Source organism: Onychomys torridus, unplaced genomic scaffold, assembly GCF_903995425.1.
Source record: "Onychomys torridus unplaced genomic scaffold, mOncTor1.1, whole genome shotgun sequence".
Classification (NCBI taxonomy): domain Eukaryota; kingdom Metazoa; phylum Chordata; class Mammalia; order Rodentia; family Cricetidae; genus Onychomys; species Onychomys torridus.
In genome coordinates, this window is record NW_023412870.1 from 673,228 (window position 1) to 698,801 (window position 25,574).

At 37.8% G+C, this 25,574-nt stretch overlaps 1 protein-coding gene and 1 pseudogene across 1 annotated transcript; both read left to right on the plus strand.

The window, feature by feature from the left end:
• Nucleotides 1-657: 657 nt before the first annotated feature.
• Nucleotides 658-1,637, plus strand: LOC118576036 (olfactory receptor 10C1-like). Its single transcript, XM_036176442.1, has one exon. The coding sequence runs from the start codon at nucleotides 679-681 to the stop codon at nucleotides 1,627-1,629; it is 951 nt and encodes a 316-aa protein (XP_036032335.1). The 5' UTR covers nucleotides 658-678; the 3' UTR covers nucleotides 1,630-1,637.
• A 17,087-nt stretch (nucleotides 1,638-18,724) lies between these two features.
• On the plus strand, nucleotides 18,725-19,654 carry LOC118575924 (annotated as a pseudogene).
• The last annotated feature ends 5,920 nt before the right edge of the window (nucleotides 19,655-25,574 follow it).

The window sequence follows — 25,574 nt, forward strand, 5'->3', positions numbered from 1 at the left end:
TCTTTGTTAATGCAGTATCACTCTTTAATCCAGGCTATCATTGGACTCACAGTGACTTGGGGCCTCAACCTACCAGTGCTTTGGAGTAAAGGATATTCTACCTTTCCCAGATAATATTTTGCCATTTAATGCTTGACAAGTAAGTTACATGTTGGAAAAATGACCTGGTAGTTTGAATAGGGAAAGGATTTGCTTGGAAAAACTTGTGAGGGTAAGTGACAACTTCTGACTTTTTAAAAAAAAATAAATTTCACCTAACAAATTCCTAATTTAATTGAGGCTCTAAAATTGATAAAATGTGGTGCTGGAAAAATGATTCAGTGAGTGGTGTGCTTGTACAATTGTGAGGAGCTGAGTTTGGACCACCATTGCCCATGAAAAACTGGGCATATATATGTAATTCCAATGCTAAGGGTATAAGAGGCAAAAGCAGGCAGATCCCCAAGTCAGTCTAGCAAAAACAAGTATCTCCAGGTTATGTAACAAGCCTTGTTTAAAAAAATATATGGTGGAGATTGACTAAGAAAAATATTTGAAATTGGCATCTGAAATGTATAAGTGAATGTATGTACACACACTACACAAACACATGAGGGAGAGAGATCGGGGAGAGAGAGAGAATAATTTTCCTCATCTGCAAGAATCCTTCTGATGACTTGCTGTTCTCTCTTCCAGGAGATGACTGTCAATTGCTCTCTGTGGCAGGAGAACAGCTTGTTTGTCAAACGCTTTGCATTTGCCAAGTTCTCTGAGGTCCCTGGAGAGTGCTTCCTCCTGTTCACCCTCATCCTCCTCATGTTCTTAGTGTCACTGACAGGCAATGCACTCATAGCCCTTGCCATCTGCACCAGTCCATCCCTACACACCCCCATGTACTTTTTCCTGGCCAACTTGTCTCTCCTGGAGATTGGCTACACTTCCTCTGTCATACCCAAGATGCTGCAGAGCCTTGTGAGTGAGGCTCGAGGTATCTCTCGGGAGGGTTGTGCCACACAGATGTTTTTCTTCATATTCTTTGGAATAACTGAGTGCTGCCTGTTGGCAGCCATGGCTTTTGACCGTTACATGGCCATTTGCTCCCCACTCCATTATGCAACCCGGATGAGTCGTGGGGTATGTGCCCATTTAGCAATGGTTTCATGGGGAATGGGATGCATAGTAGGGTTGGGACAGACCAATTTTATTTTTTCTTTGGACTTCTGTGGACCCTGTGAGATAGACCACTTCTTCTGTGACCTTCCACCTCTTCTGGCACTTGCCTGTGGAGATACATCCCAAAATGAGGCTGCAATCTTTGTGGCAGCAGTCTTCTGCATATCCAGCCCATTTTTACTGATCATTTCTTCCTATGTCAGAATTCTGGTAGCAGTGCTGGTGATGCCTTCACCTGAGGGGCGCCATAAAGCTCTCTCTACCTGTTCCTCCCACCTACTTGTAGTCACACTCTTCTATGGCTCAACATCTGCCACCTACTTGAGGCCCAAGGCTAGCCGCGCTCCAGGAATGGATAAAATCTTGGCCCTCTTCTACACGGCGGTGACATCCATGCTGAACCCCATCATCTATAGTTTAAGGAACAAGGAAGTCAAAGCAGCACTGAGGAGAACTCTGGGCCTCAGAAAGTCCTGACAATGAAAAGGTAACTGAAGTAACCAAGAATCACGAAGAGTTTCTTTATAAGAAAGGATGCATAACCTCTCAAGTAAACAAACAAAAACTGGTGTGTTCTTCCTGGCTCTCTTATAAGAATCTTTAATAACCATCATTTTGTTTTAAGAGTATTCTCTTTACCCAACACTGTTTCTAACTGCAAATACTGGGAAAACATTTGCTACTAAAGAATTCTAGTAGGTTAGTCCATTTACTTAAATACTTTGGTCTAGACAGAATTTAAATCACCTGATGCCATCTCAGAAGTCTTGAAAATTCTCAGTATATGTTCTCCACCACTGCCCAGCCCCTGATGCACCTGTGATTTCTGCCCTTAAACAGATTCTCACAACATGATAATTCCTTAATAACTCTAAGAAGCAGGGTATATTTTCTCATAAAGTCTCTAAATTCTTCATATATAATTATAGGCATATGATCTAGAATTAAATAGTTCTTTTCTGAATTTTGTTTACAAAACATGTAAACATCCCAATAAAGAAAACTCTGAACTTTTGAAACTATATGCTACAAACAATTAAAGAAAAAGTATAAGAAACAGTTGTCAACATGTTCTGTTATGTAAATGTTTTTAAGGAAATATTAGTGATATTATAGAAGAAACAAAATAAACTAAAATTCATTGATATATTTGTAAGATTTTCTAAAATTTATAAATTTACATATGTGCAGATGAATCTTGACTCATACATTTGAAGATCCTATAACAAATTCCTTCTAAGTGATCTTAGCTTGTTATGCTACAATTCTATGTTACTCAGCACATATAAAACCATTGCATTGGATTAAAACAGCTAGTTCTCAGGGCTGTGGTGTATTAACATTTGATCTGTGCACCGTTATCTCAGTCCACACTTCAGGCTTTGGGCACTCAGGGCCTGGAATTGTGAACAGAGGAGTAGCTTCTCCTCTCCTATATGATTGCTAGCTGAGTAGAAGAAAAGAACCCCAGCCAGGTGATTCTCAACATCACTGTTACAGATAAACTCACATATAAAATATATACATTTATGTCATGTGTCAGTATGGAAAAGATGAAGACAAAGACTGAAATGGCTGAAATACCTGTTGAGTAGGACTACTCAGCATTCCACCTGTGCATTCTGTCTATGTGAAGCAGATGTACAAGTGACGTAAGACTAATGTAAAAGATCAGCAAGTGTCAGACAAGAAGATTCTGATTTTCATTCCCTAAGAAAAGAAACCAGAACTCACTGGAGAAGTGGTAGGTTAATTTGAAAGACAAGACAAAAAAAAAAAAAACTTTGGAAATTGTACACACACACATACACACACACACACACACACACACACACACACACACACACACACACACGTTGGAGACAAGATGCAGCATGCTGGAGACACAGGAGCCAACATGAAGGAACTTTCAATGGCCAAAGATGAAGCAGCAAAATTTGAGCCACAAAACAACTCATGGTAGAAGTTGTTATAATCCACAAAATAAAATGAGTATCTTAAGTCTCTATGTGCATAGCAAAACAAAAATAAAATTCTAATTAAGTGTGCATAAAGTCTGGAAGAAATAAAAAAACTAATTATCACACTGAAACTGCAGTACTAACTGTTGCAGACATGATTCACCAAAGCAGAAAGGCAATATTTACCCACACCTCAGATCCAGCGTTCTGAGCCTATTTCCATGCAGTAAGGACCATTAAGGCAGAAGTGTTGAGAAAAAATTAAATGAGGTGCAAAAATCAATGTCAAAAGTTTTGAAGAGACACAGAATATCTCCATAGCCTCTAAGTATTGCTTCTATGACTTCTATTACAAAAGGAAAACACTTTAAAAGGAAATACAAAAGGAAGCTATTTAAGATAATTCTGTTGCATACTGAAAGGAGCTCCTTAACCAGATTATTAAGATGCCATGCACCCTCTCTGATGCTAAACTGAGGGATGCACAATCTCAGCCTAAAAAAAAGAGAAATAACTAGACAAAACCAAATTTAGAGACATTCCAGCAAAATAACTGATGATTTGTCTTCAAAAGTTTAGTCACAGAAGATAAAATACTAATGAACTATCACAGACTGGAATTGACTAAGATATATAATAACTAAAGGCTAACTCTAACTCTGCAGTGTATCCTGGAATTGAAGATATACAAGAGTAGAAACATTGCTGTAGTTATAATTAGGTCAACAACTCATGGGGCTTGTAGTGTTGTACTTTTTTCCAATTTTCTAATTTTGAAAATTAGTATTATAGATTATAGAATATAAAATTTGGAAATTGTGGTATGACATAAAACAACAGTACTGTTTCCTGTAAATTAAGTCTGACTTTCTTATACAGTTTAATTCCTTTAAAAAAAAATCAAGACAGCATAGCAAAATGGCATCCTCAAGTAATTATAAGGTATGCTTAGTATGTGAAAAGATGTCTAGAAAAGCCTACAGCTGTTCATTTGCCCATGAATTTTTAAATCTACAATAGCATTGATATTGAAGACATCAAGGGAACAGATGATCTTCAAAAGTGAAGTATCCTCCAGCTACCAGCTTAAAACTAGAAGAACTCCTTGTAACCCAACATACCATTGCATGTTATAAACAAGAAAATTAAATGCGAGATTCGAATCAAGAAGATTAATATGAATATGGAATAAAGCACCCTATGAGCAAAAATATCTTTGTAAAATACGTGGAGAAAAATCATCAGGGAAGAACAAAACCAATTAGCAAAGTTTCTAGATTCATCTAAATAGAGATAATAGGAAGCATCCTTAGCTGCTAGGTTGTATGTATTCTGCATGAGTTTATGGAATAATGCCTGCAAAAGGAAGCCTTTAAAAAAACAACAACAATCTAACCAGAAGCTACAATACTTACAAAAACATAAAAAATATGGTGAAAGTATTAATTTTTCAGCTTATATGGGTATACTATTATTAATTTATTAAGGTTTTTAGCATTTTTTTATTATTATGAGTTTTAATTTTATATATCAGCCATGCGTTCCCCTGTCCTCCCCAGCACCTCCCCTCCATTCCCATGTCCTCCAGACACCGCTGGGGATTCATTTAAACCTGGTGGATTCAGTACAGGTAGGTCCTATCCCCTCCTTCCAGACTGAGCAAAGTGTCCCTGTGTAAGCACAAGGTTCCAAACAGCCAGCTCATACATAAAGGACAGGTCCTGGTCCCACAGCCTGGGTGCCTCCCAAACAGATCAAGCTATTCAATTGTCTCACTTATCCAGAGGACCTGATCTAGCTGGGGGCTCCACAGCCTTTGGTTCATAATTCATGTGCTTTCTTTCGATGGGCTATTAGTCCCTGTGCTTTTTGCAGTCTTGGATTCAACCATTCACACTCTTGCAGTCCCTTCTCTTTCTCGACCGTTGGACACCTGGAGCTCCACCTGGGGCCTGGCTGAGGATCTCTGCATCCACTTCCATCAGTTATTGCATGAGAGTTCCAAGACAACTGTTAGGGTGCTTAGTCATCTGATCACCAGACTAGGTGAGATCAGGCTTTATCTCGACCATTGCCAGCAATCTACAGAGGATATATCATTGTGGATTTCTGGGGACCTCTCAAGCACTCTGCCTATTCCTGTTCTCATGTGGTCTTCATTTATCATGGTCTGTTATTCCTCATTCTCTCTTTCTGTTCTTGATCAAGCTGGTATTTCCTGCTCCCCTAAGCTTTCTTTCCCTCAAATCTTGCCCTTCATTGCGCCCACTGTCACCCAGGTTGTTCATGTAGATCTCATCCATTTCTCTATCATTGGGTGATCCCCGGGTCTTTCCTAGGGTCCCGTTTTCTAGGTAGCCTCCCTGGAGTTGTGTAGCAGTCTAGTCATCTTTGTTATACATCTAATATCCTCCTATGAGTGAGTACATACCATGTTTGTCCTTCTGAGTCTGGGTTACCTCACTCAGGATGATTTTTTCTAGATCCATCCATTTGCCTGCAAACCTTATAATGTCATTATTTTTCTCTGCTGAGTAGTACTCCATTTTGTATATGTACCATATTTTCTTTATCCATTCTCCAGTTGAAGGGCATCTAGGTTGTTTCCAGGTTTTGGCTACTGCAAACAATGCTGATATGAACATTGTTGAGCAAATGTCCTTGTGGTGTGATTGAGCATTCCTTGGGTATATGACCAAGAGTGCTACAGCTGGGTCTTGGGGGTGATGGATTCCCAATTTTCTAAGGAAGCACCATATTGATTTCCAAAGTGGGTGTACAAGCTTGCATTCCCACCAGCAGTGGAGGAGAGTTCCCCTTGCTCCACATCCTCTCCAGCATAAGCTGTCTTCTGTGTTTTTTATCTTAGCCATTCTCACAGGTGTAAGGTGTTATCTCAGAGTCATTTTGACTTGCATTTCCCGGATAATTAGAGATGTTGAGCAACTCCTTAAATGTCTTTCAGCCATTTGAACTTCCTCTATGGAGAATTCTGTTTAGTTCTATAGCCCATTTCTTAATTGGACTGTTGGGCATTTTGATGTCTAATTTCTTGAGTTCTTTATATATTCTGGATATCAGCCCTCTATCAGATGTGGGGTTGGTGAAGACCTTTTCCCATTCTGTAGGCTGTTGCTTTGTCTTGTTGACCGTGTCCTTTGCTCTACAAAAGCTTCTCAGTTTCAAGAGGTCCCATTGATTGATTGTTTCTCTCAGTGTCTGTGCTACTGGTGTTATATTTAGAAAGTGATCGCCAATGTGTTCAAGAGTACTTCCTACTTTCTCTTCTATCAGGTTCAGAGTAACTGGATTTATGTTGAGGTCTTTGATCCACTTGGACTTAAGTTTTATGTATGGTGACAGACATGGATCTATTTGCAGCCTTCTACATATTGACATCCAGTTATGCCAGTACCATTTGTTGAAGATGCTTTTCCATTGTACATTTTTGGCTCTTTGTCAAAAATTATATGTTCATAGGTGTGCGGGTTAATGTCAGGGTCTTCAATTCGATTTCATTGGTCCACATGTCAGTTTCTATGCCAGTACCAAGCTGTTTTTATTACGGTAAATCTATAGTAGAGCTTGAGGTCGGGGATTGTGATGCCTCCAGAAGTTGTTTTATTGTACAGGATTCTTTTGGCTATCCTGGGTTTTTTGATTTTCCATATGAAGTTGAGTATTATTCTTTCCAGATCTGTGAAGAATTGTGTTGGTAATTTGATGGGGATTGCATTGAATATGTAGATTGCTTTTGGTAAGATCGCCATTTTTACTATGTTAATCCTGCCTATCCATGAGCATGGGAGATCTTTACATTTTCTGACATCTTCTTCAATTTCTTTTTTCAGGGATTTAAAGTTCTTGTCATATAGGTCCTTCAATTAAGTTTTTAAGATGAATATATTTTAAGTGATTAAGGTAATCATTACTTTTCATGTATTTGCTTGTCCTAATATATCAATAAAATGTTTATTTGTATGTGATTATCCCTATTATATTAATGTAAACTAATTATGTCAACCAAGAAATGCCATTCTTTTTAAATAATTTTTGTTTTATATGTAAGGGTGTTTTGCCTGCACACCACATGCATGCCTGGTACCTGGGAGGCCAGAAGAGGGTGTCAGATCCCCTGGGACTAAAGTTACAGACAATTGTGAGCTGTCACATGGGAGTGGGGAATTGGTCCCAGGTCCTCTGGAAAAGCAGCCTGTGCTTTTAATCACTGAGCCATTTCTCCACCTCCAAGAAATGCCATTTTTTTATAGATAAAGCGCCTAAGCTGATCTATATTCTGCATAAACCACATTTGTTCTCCAATGTGATAATTTAATTTTAAGTACCTACACAACTGCCTCTCACATTCATGTAGAGTTAGTTATCTGCATTTAAGTGATCCTTTTTATTAATATCTGCTAAAAGAATTTTAAAAAATCAGTATTTAGGAAAAAACATCATGTATATATGTAAAGTCAATAAGGAAGTGTTTTGTAAGTAAATATTGTGAATATTTAGGTAAAAATGTGAATATTTTAAATTTTCAAAGGGGCCCAAATCACTATACAGATTATTAGAAGAAATGCAATCTTTATATTCAACATGAAGAAAAATCATGTTACACATTCTGTTAAGTTATATCATAAAGGAATGTGTTTTATGAATAACAAATATGCAATTTTGTTGTTTCTAAAGCTCTATTTATTGAAAACTTTTACACACTGAAAATTAGTGACAATGCTTGAATTTGCATTTATGTATTTTGTTGTAGAGTCAATATTTAGTTGCAAAGGTTGATGAAAACAGCTGTTTCAGACTTACAAAGGATACCTCAAGGAGTCATCTGTTACCTTATCTACATCTTCTTTTCTTCATTCTGAATAAAGACTCATCTCCTCAGCCTCTTCTGAGTGAGACTGATTGATCAGAAAATGCATGAGTGTACCTAGCCGAAAAGCCCCCGATGAAAAAGATAAGGATAGACATTTCAAATAAGACAGTGGAGGCTTTCTAGTAGATCTTACTGAACATTTGACTGGCTTACTCCAGTAGTCAGATTGGTGAATACCCTGTCATCATAGAGCCTTTCTCCAGTAACTGATGGAAGCAGATGCAGAGATCCACAGCCAGAGAAACACCAGGCTGAGCTTCAGGCGTCCAATTGAAGAGAGGAAAGAGGGATTCTATGAGCAAGGGGCATCAAGATCATGATGGGGAAACCTACCAAGACAACCAAACCAAACTAGTGGAAACTCATGAAATTTAGACCAACAGTTGTGGAGCCTCCATGGGACTGGACTAGGCCCTCTGAATAAGCAATATAGTTGTGTAGTTTGATCTGCTTAAGGAGCCCCTGGCAGTAGGATCAGGATCCATCCCTGGTACATGAGCTGGCTTTTTGGAGCCCACTACCTATGGTGGGATACCTCTCACAGCCTTAAGGCAGAGAGAGGGGTTTGGACCTGCCTCTACTGAATGTACCAGGCTCTGCGGACCCCCAAGAGGAGGCCTTACCTTCTTGTAGGAGTGAACGGAGGGTGGGAGGAGGGAAGAGAGGAAACTGTGATTGGTACAGAAAATGAATAAAAAATTTTTTAATAAAAAATAAAAATAAAGGTAAAGAGAAAACTCACTTCCTATAGTACTACCACATACAGGACCATAGTAGTAGTAGGAAGCATTCTCAGGTGATCTAAAAACTTCTGCACCTATGATTAAAACTGTCCTTCCATAAAGTTGAAAATTTATTTCTATAACAAGAAAATCACTTTGTCACCCTGCAGACATGTCATCCGTCATTCATTAGAGCAATAATCATGATTTATGAATGTGAATACATACCAGTCTTATTTTCATCATACAATTTTAAGAAGAACCTTAAAAGAGATGATATAACATATCCAGAAAAGAAATAAAAGAATTTAAAGTGGCTAGTATTGAGATGTTATTAAAATTTTCTGCCTACTTTTGTGTAATCTTGTTTTTTTCCTTTCCATTTTTAAGAAATTTTCTATTCACTTTACACATGAAGCACAGATCCTTTCCCCTCCCCCCACGCCCCAGCCTTTCTCTGCAGCCAGCCCAACCTTCATTTCCAACTCCTCAGAGGCAAGGTCTCCTGTGGGGTATCAGCAGAGCCTGATACACTCAGTTGAGGCAGGTCCAAGCCCCTAGCCCTGAACCAAGGCTGTGTAAGTTGTCCCACCATAGGCAGTGGGCTCTAAAAAAGCCAGCTCATGCACCAGGGATGGATCCTGATTCTATTGCCAGGGGCCCCTTAAGCAGATCAAGCTATACAACTGTCTCACTTATGCAGAGGGCCTAGTCCAGTCCCATGGAGGCTCCAAGACAGCTACTGGTCTAAATTTCATGAGTTCGCACTAGTTTGGTTTCACTGTCTTGGTAGGTTCCCTCATCATGATCTTGCTACTCCTTGCTCATAGAACCCCTCTTCTCTCTCTTTGACTGGCCTCCTGGAGCTTGGCCTGGTATTTGGCTGTGGATCTCTGCATCTGCTTCCATCAGATACTGGGTGAAGGCTCTATGATGACAGTTAGGGTATTCACTAATCTGATTACCAGGATAGGCTAGTTCAGGTACCCTCTCCACTATAGCTAGTAGTCAAAGAAATCCATCTTTGTGGATTTCTGGGAACTTCCCTAGTACCTGGTTTCTCTCTATGCCTATGGTGTCTCCCTCTATCATGGAATCTCTTTCATTTTCTGCCTACTTTTATTTAGCAGTTTTGACTGTTCCTACTATAAATGAAAAGAAAAGACATAGTTATATAATGTCTACCAATACCCAAAACCTGTCACATAATGTGAGACTGTCTCTCTAACTTGCATCTCTGACCCTCTACCTTTTTATTGTCCATTTTAATTCTTTATTTCTCAAGACGTAGATTGTAGAATTAAATGAGGTGTCACTACAATATATGAGTGAGAAACTTTCTGTACTTGCATGCACTTGCTCTTGAGTGCATATAAACAGAAATTTCAGTTCCAAAGAAAAAAATCATGGCCATCAAATGGAACCCACAGCACTAAAAGCTTTCTTCCTGCCATCCATTGACTTTACTTTCACATTCCTAACAATGTAAGCAATAAGAGAATGGAATAACTCCTACAGGAAACACTGCCTAGAGGACAGTGAGTGCTGTGACATCATTTTCTAGGCGTGTTGTATCCATTCAAGTGATTTTCACCAGGGCAGGCTCTTTACACATAAAAATCATTCACCACATGATGGCCACACAGAGGTAGTTGGAAAACCAGAGTGGTCTGATTTGTGGACACCATAAAAGCACAAATCCAGGCCAAGGCAGGCAGCTGCCAGAGAAACCTTGGTTGCATAACAACCCCATAGTACAAGAGTCAGCAGATAATATTGACAGGGACATAGGCCATCACTTTCAGCCCAGTCCCAGAGCAATGTAGAGATGGATCACACAGATAGCATAACTGATTGTCTTATTTCAGTCCTTGAAATTTTAGATCATCTGGGGGACAACACTTGTCATAAAACATAGGTCTAGGAAGGAGAAATTGGAGAGGAAGAGGTACACAGGGTGTGGAGTTTGGAGTTCAAAAATGACACAAGTATGATCGTTGTGTTTTCTGTGAGTTTCACAATATCAGTGACAGAAAGGGCCAGAAGAAGAGTTGAGTCCAGCTTGGGCTGGTCAGAAAAGCCTGGTAAGGTGAAACATGCTGGGCTGCTAAAATTAGACACTGTCATTCTTTCTTTGAATCATCTTTCTTGATGATTCTGATTTTATTACTGTAAGTAAAAATTCAAATAGTATAACAATTGAAAAGAACAAACAAAATTGATTATTTTGGCAGTGTGGTTAAAAAGAAAAGCAAAATAGAGAAGTAAAACAATAAAAAAAAATACTTAATGACCCATTACATGAAATAAGAGGTATATACAAATTGTGAAAACAGCAAATACAAAATGTATATGCTAAATTCATATAAAGACATGACTGATAGGGATTACACTGAGTCTGTAGATTGCTTTTGGTAGAATGATTGTTTTCAGAATACTAATTCTACCAGTCCATGAGCATGGAAGGTCTTACATCTTCTGGTAGCTTCTTCATTTTCTTTCTTCAGTGTCTTAAATTTTTCAATGTAGAAATCTTTCACTTTCCTATATTTATTCCAAGATATTCTTAAGACTATTGTGAACAATATTTTTTTCTGAGTTCTTTCTCAGTATATTTGTCATCTGTATAGAGGAAGGATACTAATTCTTGTGTATTAATTTTGTATACAGCTACTTGGATGAATGTTGATCAGCTATAAGAGTTTTCTAGGAGAGTTTTGAGAGTCTTTTATTTTTCAAATACTATTATTTGTAAAAAATAAATATACTTTGACTTCTTTTATTACATTTGTACTTCTAATGGCCTTCATTTGTGTTATTTATCTTGCTAAGATTTCAAACACTATATTGAACAGGAAGAAAGAGAGTGGACTTCCTTGTCTCATTCCTGATTTTAGTAGAAATAATTGGGAGTTTTTGGGAGTTTCTTTAAGGTTGTGACCCCTGTAGGTGAAATGTGCTCCAATGAATGGTGACACTCCCCAGAGTATACAGCCAGCACTAGATGGACTATATGTGTTTTATTGATTTATTTTATATTATTATTATTATTATAATAATTATAATAATTGTTATTATTATTGTTAGTTTTTCGAGACAGGGTTTCTCTGTGTAGCTTTGTGGCTTTCCTGGAACTCACTTAGTAGCCCAGGCTGGCTTCAAACTCACAGAGATCTGCCTGCCTCTGCCTCCCGAGTGCTGGGATTAAAGGTGTACACCCCCACCACTACCCCACCACCTCCCCCTCTCCCCCAACCCCCCACCCCTGCTCAACTATACGTGTTTTAAAAATATGTGGACTTGGGGTTGGGGATTTAGCTCAGTGGTAGAGTGCTTGCCTAGCAAGTGCAAGGCCCTGGGTTCTGTCCTCAGCCCTGGAAAAAAAATATGTGGACACAAACTTAGATGGAATCTCAAAGAATTAATAAAATTATATATTAAAAATGTATGAAATATGTGCCAAGCTGTCTAATAATGTCATATACAAATCAACTGTGTAAGCACTGTGGACAAACAGTGAACTGAAAAAAAATGATGACTACAGGCAAAGATTATGTGAAATGCACAGGACATATACATACACACACATATCTGTACATATAAAATAAGATTTTGAGACAGATATAAAGCAAGGGTTTTAGAAGCAGGTACAGTAATAATAATCATAATTTTAAGCAGGAGCAGTGTTGTTGATTGTTTTTGCTCTTCAGTGGCCTGCCACCAGTTTCCAAATAAATCACACAATGAGGCTTATTCTTAATTATAAATGCCCAACCTTAGCTTGGCTTGTTACTAGCCAGCTTTTCTTAACTTTAAATTATCCCATCTATCCTTTGCCTTGGGGCTTTTATCTTTCTCTATTCTTATATACCTTTTCTTTCCTTCTTACTCCATGTCTGGCTGTGTAACTGGGTGGTGAGTTGACTGGCCCCTGAAGTCCTCCTCCTTCCTTTCTCTTTCCTTGATCTTTCCTCCCAGATTGCTCCTTCTATATATTCTCTCTGCTGGCCAGCCCCATCTATCCTTTCTCCTGTCTTGCTATTGGTTGTCCAGTTCTTTATTAGACCATCAGGTGTTTTAGACAGGCAAAGTAACACAGCTTCACAGAGTTGAAAAATGCAACATAAAAGCAACACATTTTAAAATAATAGAACTATAACTGAGAAATTATATATGACTACAATATTGTTTTTATTATGTAATTAATTAGTGAAGGTGGATGAAGTAATAACATTGAGGAAATGTTGGTGTGTAGTTGGAGTTTTCTCCAGTCCCACCCAGGCCCGCAGCCATTCAGACCCAAGTAAACACAGAGAGACTTATATTACTTATAAACTGTATGGCCGTGGCAGGCTTCTTGCTATATAGTTTATATATCATAAATTCACCCATATCTATTAATCTATAAGTTGCCATGTGGCTTGTGGCTTACTGGTACTTTTACATCTTGCTTCTCATGGCAGTGGTGGCTGGTAGTATCTCCTGACCCAGCCTTCTTGTTCTCTAAATTTTCCTTTCTCTTTGTCTCGCCTATACTTCCTGCCTGGCTACTGGCCAATCAGCACTTTATTTACCAACCAGTCAGAGAAACACATTCACAGTATACAGAGCGAAATCTACAGTATTGGTGATCTTTTGTAAGCAATCCAATGATCTTTTCAAATTGTTTAGATTGAATAAGTGTAGCTTAAACTATTGATTGGCAAAGATTAAGAAATATAATCATAAAAATATATTTTCTAAATTTTAATTTTAGGATAGCCCAGTGGCTGTAGCTCTTTGATTAAGTATCTGATATAAATAATCATCCCACATGCCAAAGCAATCTTTTCAAGGAAAGTGTGTAATTTTCCCTCAAATATCCAAGTCAGAATGCAAATACTTTCCCAAGTCTTAGTCTTTTCTAACTGGATTCAATTATGAAATGGTCCACTTTGACAAAACGATGTCCCTTATTTTCTTTGGTACCAATGGAAATGCTAAAATGCATGCTGGAAATATGCCAAGAAGAAACAGTTACAAGATCTAGTGGCAATAGTTTTCTTTTCAGCATTGCGTGAGTACATGGTAATGGCCCAGGTAATCACCTTGCTTAGTAATTATCTAGTTGGTAACTCTGAAGCCCAAGAATTGGCAATGACTTTAGATAGCTAAACACATTCCTGTTGTTTAAAAAAATAGTGCAGTGAGAGGACATAGAAACTACCTAAAGAAACACAATGGGCAAGAGCCTTCATTCACGTATTTTACTCCATATCCTCATATCTGTTTTCCTTGTCCTCTTACGTATCCATGAATCATATTTTTCAAGGAGATTTAATGGTGAAACTGCTTCCTAATCATTCACATCTGTTTGAATCAAGTAGAAACGAGGTGATTTTGCATAGGGATGAATATAAAAGTATCTCTGATACTTTTAGATAGACAACAAAGCCTAATGAGATAGTATGGAAAACAATAGGTTTTGTCTATATGAGCCTCAGACAACACATGACTCAGGGCCACTCACCTGGAAAGTTTCTAGGTGATGGTCTTGACCAAATTCCATCAGTCAGTATTTAACATTTTAATAAAAGCTTGCTTTAATTTTGCCAAAATGTTGGAACTGTTTTTTCCTCTGGGATATTTCAGGATTAACAGCTAGTCAACTTCCTTAGCCATCAGAGCAGTGCAAATGAAGATTATAGTGTGATGCCTTTTGCATACTATCAAAATGACTGAAATTAAAAGGGCAGACAGCACTGAGTGTGACCTAGATGCTGGGTATCTGCCTGCAGAGTGTCAATGTGGAGTGTAATGGACGATACACCAGTTTCCACAGATCCATCAACTCTGGGTGCATATATACTTTGTGACTAAACAATCTGGTGCCAAAAGCTCTTAGCAAAATACTTAAAGTTTTATTTACCCCAAAATACATGCAAATATATCCAGAGCAGCATTCTTTATTAAAGACAAAACTCAGAAATACAAAAATAGCTAATAACACCATTATAGATAAGTGGTTTATGGTTTATTAAAATAGCAAAATCCAGTGTGGCCATGATGGAGGTTGTACTCTGCTGTTAACATGAGCCAAAATGAATGATTCTCATAAAGATGGTGTTGAATTAATGCCAGGGATAGCATATAAAATGACTGACGAGCTGCCAGAAGAGATTGGAGAATAGGGGACCCAAGATTATGGACCATCAACCCTCCATGCATTCCCCTCCAGATCTGCTTAGCATGCCTCTAGAGGGCCAACGTAGAAATGCCTATGTGTCCCTAGGTCATGCTTTATGGTGTGCACATGTCATGTCCTCCTCCATATAAATACTTCTTGTAATGCTAATCTTTTACTTCTATCTGATCTTCATGTTCTGTGTTCCTAGATCAATGGTGATTTCTGTGATACAGGAAAGGAGTGAAGTAAATTTCACAGGAAATTATACAGAGATGATCACCCAGGCTGGGGTTAAGGCAGTTATGCAGTTCATGGGAAAGAACCTGCAACCTGGGGAAGTTTTTCAGGCTTAGATAAACTGGATTGAAGGTTTGGTCAACTATAGCACATAGTATGATTCAAATTGTCCATGATGAATAATTGAGTTTCTGAGGATATTCCAAGGGCATTGTGTAAAACTTGAGACCCTAAAGGGTACTGGCTGAAGACTGTGGATGGAGTAACATATAGATGGGATGACAAACTAAAAGTGTGGGAACCTAGAACAGGAGGAAAATAGTGGCCTCCATAAAGAAATGGAGATGGCAACTTTAATCCAGATGTATTTTATTCCTTCTGAAGGAGTGTGGAGACAATGTGGCAATTGGTGGAGTGATTGCTCCAAGTTTTACTGGGTTCCTAGATTTAAAAGAGCTGCCAAAAAGGTGAGTTTCCTTTCATGGAAGCTCTGAAAATTGGATCAGGTCTTCCTTGGAATTGTTGTGATATAGAAGGAAAGAAGTTACTGACAGATTTCTTGTCTGAAGTCATTGTGACCCACAGGTCATGGGGTTTGGCATTTGCAGAGGGCTGAGGAGGAACTTAGGTGGCTGTGAGGGTCTTGTGGTTGGAGCAGGCTGTGTGAGAAGGAAATGACTGACTGGTACATTGACCACTGTTCTTATTTTTACCTTTTTTGCAAAACTGCATGTTGCTAGCCTCTGGGCCAGATGCTCAGAAGATTGTATAATCATTAATAATAAAAATAGATTATGCTTGCTTTGGTGTTAAGTTTGGGATAGTCCCCGTGTTTAGTAAAAGATGATGAAGATTATATTGGTGATTTTCTAAGAATAACCTTTTGAATCATGAGAACAATTGTATTGGGTGATTTCCCCTTTTTCTTTCTGTTTCCCCTTACTTATGATAATAAAAGACTGAGGTTACCAGGACAAAAGCAGAAGCCAAAGAAGCTGTAGAAAAGAAGCTGCTTAGCAACTGCAGAAGCCCGAAGTGACCCGTCAGCTTGCACGAGCACTGTCTCTGAGTTACTACTGTGCCTTCCAGGTATCCCATCCTTCGGACCCCTGGAACTGCTGAGGCTGGTCCCCAGCAAATTAACGCAGAGACAAAAATAGCAACACATAATTTTGCTTACACCTGGTTAAATTCATAGCAATGGCTGTCCAGGGCCTGGTAAACCATAAGCAAATATGGCCAGGGTAGATATGAAGAAAGGATGTAGTAATACATTTAGTTACCGTTATATAAATTTTAAGTCGTCTGCACAGTAAGCATGTACATATACATATGCTAAATAAATTCCTGATGGAAACTTAGAATGGAAACAGCTGAAAAATTAAAAATTCTATATAAGTGTGTTATGAATGCAAAAGTTAATACATTTGGGTTTTTTTCCATAAACTTAAATAACTTTGAAAGATAAGAGAAGCAACAGGATCTCCTTTTGAATAGCCTTCTGCAAAGTTCAGCTTTGGATGCAATAGTGCATGGGGTTAATTACCATAATGAGAGATCTGTGTCCCTGGGACATTTCCAGCACAGTGGCCTGTATTCCTGTACAATCTCTCTTGGTTTCCTGGTCGTCAGAGAATTACATCCTCAAATAGTAGCCCTAGAATCAACACAGGGCCTAAGACACTGATTGCCATTCAAGGTAATCACTGTGAGCTCTGAGGCTCAGACTTCACTTTTGTTTCAACATTATCCATTTGAAAAAGTGAAGGAAATTATCTTCTGTCAACTAGTTTTCTACTACATATGATTTGGTTTTGTCTATACACGTGTGTGATTCTCTACAATACTTGGGTTTCACATGGTGCTCGATTACTTAGGTGAAAAGCGAGCATGAAGCTCATGTGTGATTAGGAGTGCATAGGAAGAAAAACAATTCTTCTAAAAATGCAAGATGAGCATATTTTAATAAATAGAGAACTGGTCTATGGCCATGAATTTGTCTTATCACATTATCTGAAGGCTACCTGTGTTGTGAGTATCTTAGAATATAAAGTTTTACTTGACCACGGTGGATAAGATGCCCACAACCAGGAGCAGAGCAGGAGTGGTATGTCTGCCTTCATTTCATTCCTTTGATGGCAACAAAGTGAGAAAATGATAGTCATGTATTTGTGTTTGTATGGATGCCTGTGTATGTAACTGTGAATGCCTGTATTAGAATTAGATTATATGTATATTCAGTATATGCTACATTCAATATAAGTTAATACAATAGATGTGCATATTATGTATATGCATATATAATAACAATGTACACATGTAAGCCTAGATGTATGAATGATATTAGCATATACACACCTTGGCTTGCTCCTTAGGGGTTCTTCCATATTCTTTTTATCACTGTATAGCCCTCTCCCTGTTTTCAGGCATCACTCAGGTACTTCACATGGCTTTTGGTTATTGGATGTCTAGATCCCTTACCTGACCATCCCAGACTTAATTTTTCACTGAGTTTGTAACAGTTTTACATAATAAATGAAATTAATCAATAATTAAGAATTATTTCATATGTTACTTTCACAATTAATTTTCTCTGAAATAAAACAAGTACAGAATATTAAATTGCAATTAAGGGAGAATTTTAAGGCCTGAGTGGTTGTACTGATACCAGGTACCAATTGCATTACACACGGGCATAATAACAGTCTTTGGGCACAAAGGAAGCAGAGACTCCACCTTAGAAGTTCACATTTGTAAATATTTCAAGTTTTTTAAAGTTGTTCCTTTTATTTCATTGAGAAAAAATTAATGTTAGATACACACTGAAGCAGCCTCTTCCATCTGCCTGAGGAGCCCAAGTTATACTGGCAAATATGCCCTACATTCAGATTCACTCACCCTCTCTTTCAACCTATAAAAGCAGAAAGCCAGTAACTCCACCCACCGCCACACAGCTGAGGAGGGGAGCTGCATTAACCCACTGTCTGATCCAGTTTGCCACAAGTGAGTAGCTGGTAGGCTGGATGAGCTAATGATTCTCATAAGGGACATAATTCTGAACTCATGTATGTATAAAATTAAAAATCCCTGACATAAATGTTAATACAGCTTCATCCATACACAAATGTTTGATATTTTACCTCAAAAGTCATCTTTGTAATCTCCAGAACTTATTGTTAGTATTTGAAACTAAAAAGAAATGACTAGTTTTAAGGTTGTAATTGAACAATTCAGATTTTTAAAATAATTAATATTTATACTAAACATTAAAGACACTTAACACGTTATTTAATCTGAATTAATTGTTATGTTATAAATGGATCAAATACATTTATTCTTTTGATGTATTTTCTTCTGTGACAAACATCTCAGCTCCGAACAGCTACTACTCAGGCAAAGACTACTTCTACAGTGGCTTCTCTAAGACTCGCATTCTTTCTGCAACAAAATCTATTTCAGCTTCTAAAGGACCTTGAACTATAAGTCAATGCAAATTTCTTTAGTGTCAGCCCTTTAAATTATTTTATGGACATTAATATTGTGACTGTCTAGTAATTTATAATGTTTTTCTCCTTGTCCACACCAGGTGACAGGGATGATTAACGGCAGTGTCAACAGTGACTTCATTCTGGTGGGTTTCTCAGACCAGCCAGAGCTGGAAAGAACACTCTTCATAGTTATCTTAATCTCTTATCTTCTCACTCTGATAGGAAATACAATAATTATTCTCATCTCTTCAATAGATCCTAAACTCAAAACCCCTATGTACTTTTTTCTTACTCACCTCTCCCTTGTGGACATCTGCTTTACCACCAGTATTGTCCCTCAACTGCTGTGGAACCTGAAAGGACCAGCCAAGACCATCACGGCTGTAGGCTGTGCAGTACAGCTTTATGTCTCTCTGACTCTGGGCTCGACTGAGTGTATTCTCCTGGCAGTAATGGCCTTTGACCGCTATGCTGCTGTCTGAAAACCTCTGCACTATGTAGCCGTGATGAATCCACAGCTCTGCCGGGCTCTAGCGGGGATCTCTTGGATCAGTGGAATAGGAAATGCTCTCATCCAGGGAACAGTCACTCTTTGGCTTCCCCGTTGTGGCTATCTGTGGCTACACCATTTCTTCTGTGAGGTCCCCTCCATGATCAAGCTCGCCTGTGTGGACATTCATGCCAATGAAGTCCAGCTCTTTGTGGCCTCATTGGTCTTGCTGCTTTTACCTTTAGCACTGATACTGACATCGTACGGACACATAGCCAAGGCAGTTGTGAAAATCAAGTCAGCCCACGCTTGGCACAGAGCCCTGAGCACATGTGGATCCCACTTGATGGTGGTGTCCCTCTTCTATGGAAGCATCACTGCCATCTATATCCAGCCAAACAGTTCATATGCCCACACCCATGGGAAGTTCATCTCTCTCTTCTATACTGTCATGACCCCGACCCTTAATCCCCTCATCTACACACTGAGGAATAAGGAGGTGAAGGGGGCTCTGGGATGGCTCTTTAACACCCGAGTGTGCAAATAAAGCAGAGCATGTGATGACAGCGATTTTATGACTAGGGGATCCTAAGCATGTTGTCCTATAGTCCTGCACTGGAGTCGTCTAGGCTTTTGAGGCTCACTCTAAGCTTTGCCAGTGTGGCATTGCCCTTGGCTTCAGGACTCTCTTCTCAGTCTCTTCCCAGGATGCTCTGGGGTCCAGGAGAGGCAACATTTCCCCATACCCCTCAAAGTCCATGATTGTCTGTTTCTTATACTCTCCAGATTCTCCCTTCCCTTCTTGTATTTCTCTTTTGCACATGAACTCACAAACATAACCATAATTCCCCACAGCATGTCCCTCCCCACGGATCTTCTCACTACCCGAGAAAGCAACTGTTCCCACTTTTACAGCAAACCCCACCATCAATATTGTAGAAAACAGTGGGGAAGTTAAGCTACAGACTTGAGACTTTTAACTCCACTACTTTTTTTTAACTTGTGCAAATTTTAGTTAACTCTTCATATCCACATTATTATGAATTAAAAAGTAATGTTCATCATTATGCTAGCCAACACACTTAATACTAATTGATAAGCACATTTGACACTAGATGATAAAGCATGTTTTCAAATTTCTTTTATTATTATAATATTGCTATCTATTGGTCTTATCATGTTCAATAATATCAACTAATACCTGCATCCATATATGAATGAAAAAAAAAGTTACTTGAAAATGTGACCAAAATGAGGTAATTTTTGTTACTTTCCTCTTTGTAACATATTTTTTTAAAAATGTGATTATTCTGTCATTCAGTATGGGGGACCAGCCTCCACCATTATTTACCCCAAGGGACTCTTGAGGAATGAGGGTTAAGATACTTAGAAATAAAGAGGGGAGAGAAAATACAGGATGAACTCGGGTGTGCTGGATCCTTAGCCACCAGTCCAGAACTTTATTCCAAAGGTCTATTTATAACAATGCCAAGGGGTGGAGCAAAAGACCTCCCCTTTGCTAGTTAAGTCAAGTGCAGACACTTACAAACACCTAGTACTCAGGCCCGTGGTCCAACCAAGCTCTTATGCAGTCCTGCTGGGTACAGCAATTAGGAAACCTAGTGAGCTACAACAATTAAGTTTTACTAAATTATTTCTTTTATTTTTGTGAGATAATAATATAATTACATCTCCCACCTCCTTTTCCTCCCTCCAAACTCTCTCATATGCCCCTCCTTGTTCAGTGTGTCCTACTCGATTTTAATGATGGCAATGATAACGAAGGCATCATTCCAAGACAGAATACTCTGTGTGCAGTGATAAAAAGCAGCATCTAAACTAGGAAAGCCTGAAGTCTTGGATGCATCATTTCTAACATGAGTCCAACTTCATGCTGTATTGAAGTAGTCAGAAAACATCTAGTAAGGAGTCAGTAAGTAACATTTATCACTAATAAACTGTTTCTTTTCCTAGTAAACTCATACTGTCATGGAGAGTCACCTTGGTGGACATATTAATATTTTCCAGAGATTAAACTATCCAAGCCGTTACTAGTAATTATTGATACCTTACTCAATCCACTTGTATTAATCAAGAACATTATGCTTTAGACATCTAAAATAGCTTTGTCAGTTGATTTATGTAAAGTGTATTTTTATGAAACTGTTTATTGTGATGAGATTATTTAATTCAGCTGCAATCTAATGCTGGTGACTTATTTGTAGCATGAGGTTTGATTTCCATGGTTTCTGATTTACAGAGTGTGGAGAAGATGTATTCCTTACATTGACATGAACTCAAACTCTAAAAGACATTCTTACCAAGCAGTGTGGATTATCTCCTGTGTTTATTCACCTTATTCACTTCCCAGCAAAGATGATGTTCTCTCATTATAACTGTAACACATGTGGCCCTAATTTAAATTTATTCCTGAAAGGATATACTAGCACAATCCAGTATTCACATGTATAGTTATCTATTTTATGCTTTTGCTCATAACTAGTTCTTACATTTAAGAGTTACATGTTTTCCTGTTATCTTCTGTTACCTGTTTATGATTTTTCTGGTATCCATTCATAGTTCCTCATGTTAAAACTCAATCAATAATAAGCTTATATAAAAGAAAATAAGCCTGTGACCTTTCCCTTTTAAAAGTGTTTTTAGATAAAAACATAAGGAGAAAGATGTCTAATCAAAATATCAAAAATTTATCATTTATCCTTTATAGCTTAAGAACCACTATAAATATGTCATATAAACAATTAGAAGATGCTTGTACTGCCCATACTAATACATAATACTCCACGAAAGATATTATGAAACAAGAAAAAACTTAAGTCAAAGTACATATACAGTTAAATAAGTTTACTATTGGGGTGTTTGAGACATTAGTAGTGAAAGGATTTTCCATTGACCATATTACTGTGAAGATGATAAAACTACAAATACATATGAACATACAAAAACTGTGCTCTAGTTAAGAATGTTCTGAATGTGCTGAGGAACAGAGGACACCATGTCTAAAGAACAGAAGTCAAGTTCATAACTTCTAATGATAATGATCAGAAATAGACCCTATATGATGGCACCTCACACTTTCATAAATATAACTAAACAAACCTTTATTGAATGTTTCATTGCTTCATCCTCATAGTTATCCACATGAGTAACTAAAAATAAGGTCTGATCAAACATGATCTATTCAAAACAGAAGTGATAATTTTCATTCTATTAAAAGAACATAAATATTGCAATGAATGAATACTGGAAATACTGAAGAATATTTAGAGATAGAGAGGAGCTGAGCACAGAGACTATATCAGCAGATTTCTGTAAGATGAAAAGTGGACAATAGACAATGAAACACCCACACTTAAAAGGGATGGAGGATGACAGCTAATTGCTCAAAGATAATTAAGGCAGGCAAGAGGACACAGATAAGAATAAAGGAACAGGCACTATAGGACCCTAAAACCAGGGGTGGAGCAAAAATGATGTTAGAAGGCAAAAATGAAGAGTAAGACTAAAATCACAACTTAAAACTCTGCCTAAAAGATGGATAGTCTCCAGGTCCACACACACAAGTGAGGGTTCTATGATGTCACATTTGGAACATGAACTTGAACTTAAAAGGGTAGGATCAGGAGCCTGTGGAATTCCAATGCTCACCCTGCTAAGTTTGATTGACATACTAACAGAGAAGACTCTCCTAGATGATGCATATTGCCCTTTACCTCAGTATTTCCTCATTCTGCTCCCAGAACCCAAATCCTGTAACAGTTCTCTGGAAAATCTAGAACAAAGGACCAAAAGGATACTGACACATGTCTCACTCCAGTAATGCCTTGAGCATCATCAGGAAGCCTCATTCAGCAAGTGCTATATATTCCTGTCCATTTTGAGGCTTCATCATCTAACTTTTGAGTAACAGCTAAGACCCAGACACTGACATGAGGAGGCACAAGAAAAAAAAATCTTCATTGACTTTGACTAATCTTTTTTTTTTTTTTTTTTTTGGGGGGGGGGGTTTCGATACAGGGTTTCCCTGTGTAGCTTTGCACCTTTCCTGGAACTCACTTGGTAGCCCAGGCTGGCCTCGAACTTACAGAGATCTACCTGGCTCTGCCTCCCAAGTGCTGGGATTAAAAGTATGTGCCACCACCACCCGGCGACCTTGACTATTCTTGATGGGAGTCTTTATGATTGATTTAATATGATTATACATTACTGGTCTGTTTAGGTTTCCTGCTTCATGATTCTCTCTCTCTCTCTCTCTCTCTCTCTCTCTCTCTCTCTCTCTTCTCATGTGTGTGTGTGTGTGTGTGTGTGTGTGTGTGTGTGTGTGTGTACCTTAGAGACAATTTCAATTTTGCATCTATAACTTTCTTTATTATTTTTAGGGAATAAATGCATTACATTATAAATATGCAATGAATGATCTCAAGATTGGTGAGCATTTGACATGTCTTACTCTGTGCTGATGAGAACAACATTACAATGACGATGTTTGTCCACCCACCTCTGCATGAAGCTGTGGGAATCTGTGTCAGAGGGAATGTCTGTCTGTTTTTGTGATATTTGCAGATGACATATAATTATTTTTTAACATAAAACATTGTAATATTTATTCTCCAATATATAAAACATTATACCATGTTCTCCAAATCAAAAGTATTGTCAATGATTTTGGTTTATGTTACATATTAAAATAGTGTATATACATAGACACAAGGGACACGGTAAATATATTGCAACTATTTTTCAGAGAACAGCAGTATTTTCTCACTGTTGTAATTAACAGACCAAAGATTTGATACTTTTCTAATAATAATAAAAAAATTTTATAATAATCAAGATAATAGAAACAATCCATGCATGGAAAACTAAAAATGACTAAGGATTTAGACTATGTCCCATATAGATGCACAACTCTTATGTGTCAATAGAAAAAGACAGAAAAGATTTTCCAATGAGAAAATCTAAAATAAATGTCTACTTTAGATCTGAAAATATACCCTTTGAAGTAAAGGTCTAAATATTAGACACAAAGCAAAACTAGAAAGTCTTATTTTAATAATGCATCAGTAATTAGAGTTGTCTAAAGACATATAATTCTAAACTAACTATATTCCAAGATTTGTAAGGTGATATTATATAACCAACTTGAAATTATATTTAATTATATTTATTACATATAAGGATAAACATTTTATTATACATTTAAATGTTATACAAAACCCTTTGCCTTAGTCATTTGTGGTTGTTTCAATTATATTTGGGGTACATAACAAATATGTATCTATTGAGCTCTGCTTTTCATATACCTCACATATTCTTTTGGAGTTTTTCTCTTTTTTGTTTTTCTCATTCCTTTATGGTATTCTGTAGTTAGTGTTTTCCTGTCTGGCCCAGTCAGGACAAATCTCTCTTACCCGCCAGTCCCACAGTCGCTCAGACCCAACCAAGAAAGCACACAGAAACTGACATTGTTTAGAAACAGTATGGCTGTGGCAGGCTGCTTGTTATCTACTTCTTCTCTCTTAAATTAACCCATTTCTGTTAGTCTATACTTTGCCACATGGCTTGTGGCTTACCAGTGGCTTTACATGTTGTTTCTCATGGCAGCAGCTGGAGGTGTCTCCTCCCAGCCTTCTACTTCCCAGCCTTCTCCTCTTTCTTGTCCCACCTATACTTCCTGCCTGGCCACTGGCCAATCAGAACTTTATTTACACAGAGCGATATCCACAGCAGTATTTATCTCTTCATCTTTGCAGAAATTTATTTCATGTGTCAAAAATTATAGCTCATTTAGGGCCTCAGAGTTTTTAGTGATCTTAGATCTTTGAGTGATACATTTTTGCCCATTATCTCATTCCTATATTAAAATGTTTACTGTTTTGGTATATATTTGAATGTAGGATCTTAGTTCATGTATTTTTCCAGAGATTTTAAGTAAAATGGGTACAACTACACTCTGTGAAAGCAATTTTCTCTCAGACAATATGAGATCCACATTGTGACATAATGAATCTTCACATGAACTTCAGTTCACAGAGTCAGAAAAGAAGTAACCAACTCAAGTCACATATATAAGTAGAGAATGAAAATAAGGATCCAGAATAGGAGTACTGTGTATGTTATAAGTGAAACACAATAGAAAACTCTGCCTAAAAGATGGATAGTCTCCAGGTTCACACAAACCTATGTATAACAGAAATTCTCTTTATAATAGTCATACTTTATAGACATTACACAACTATATGAAGTTGCCCTACTTTTCTCAAAACAGTAAGCACATACGAAGGGAATTTTATCTATTTCTAGTTCTAATCTAGAAACTGTCTTGGTGAGTCCTGTGACCAGGTCTTACTCAAGTTGATTTGATTTCTTCCTTGCTGGCTCTGAAGTTCATGTTTTGCTTTCAATTTTTTTCTTGATTGTTTCCGGGGTTTTCTTTCTGTCTGGTC

Bases quoted from the DNA above. Each gene is read 5' to 3' on its own strand.
- LOC118576036 (XM_036176442.1), top strand. From the start codon at position 679: ATGACTGTCAATTGCTCTCTGTGGCAGGAGAACAGCTTGTTTGTCAAA.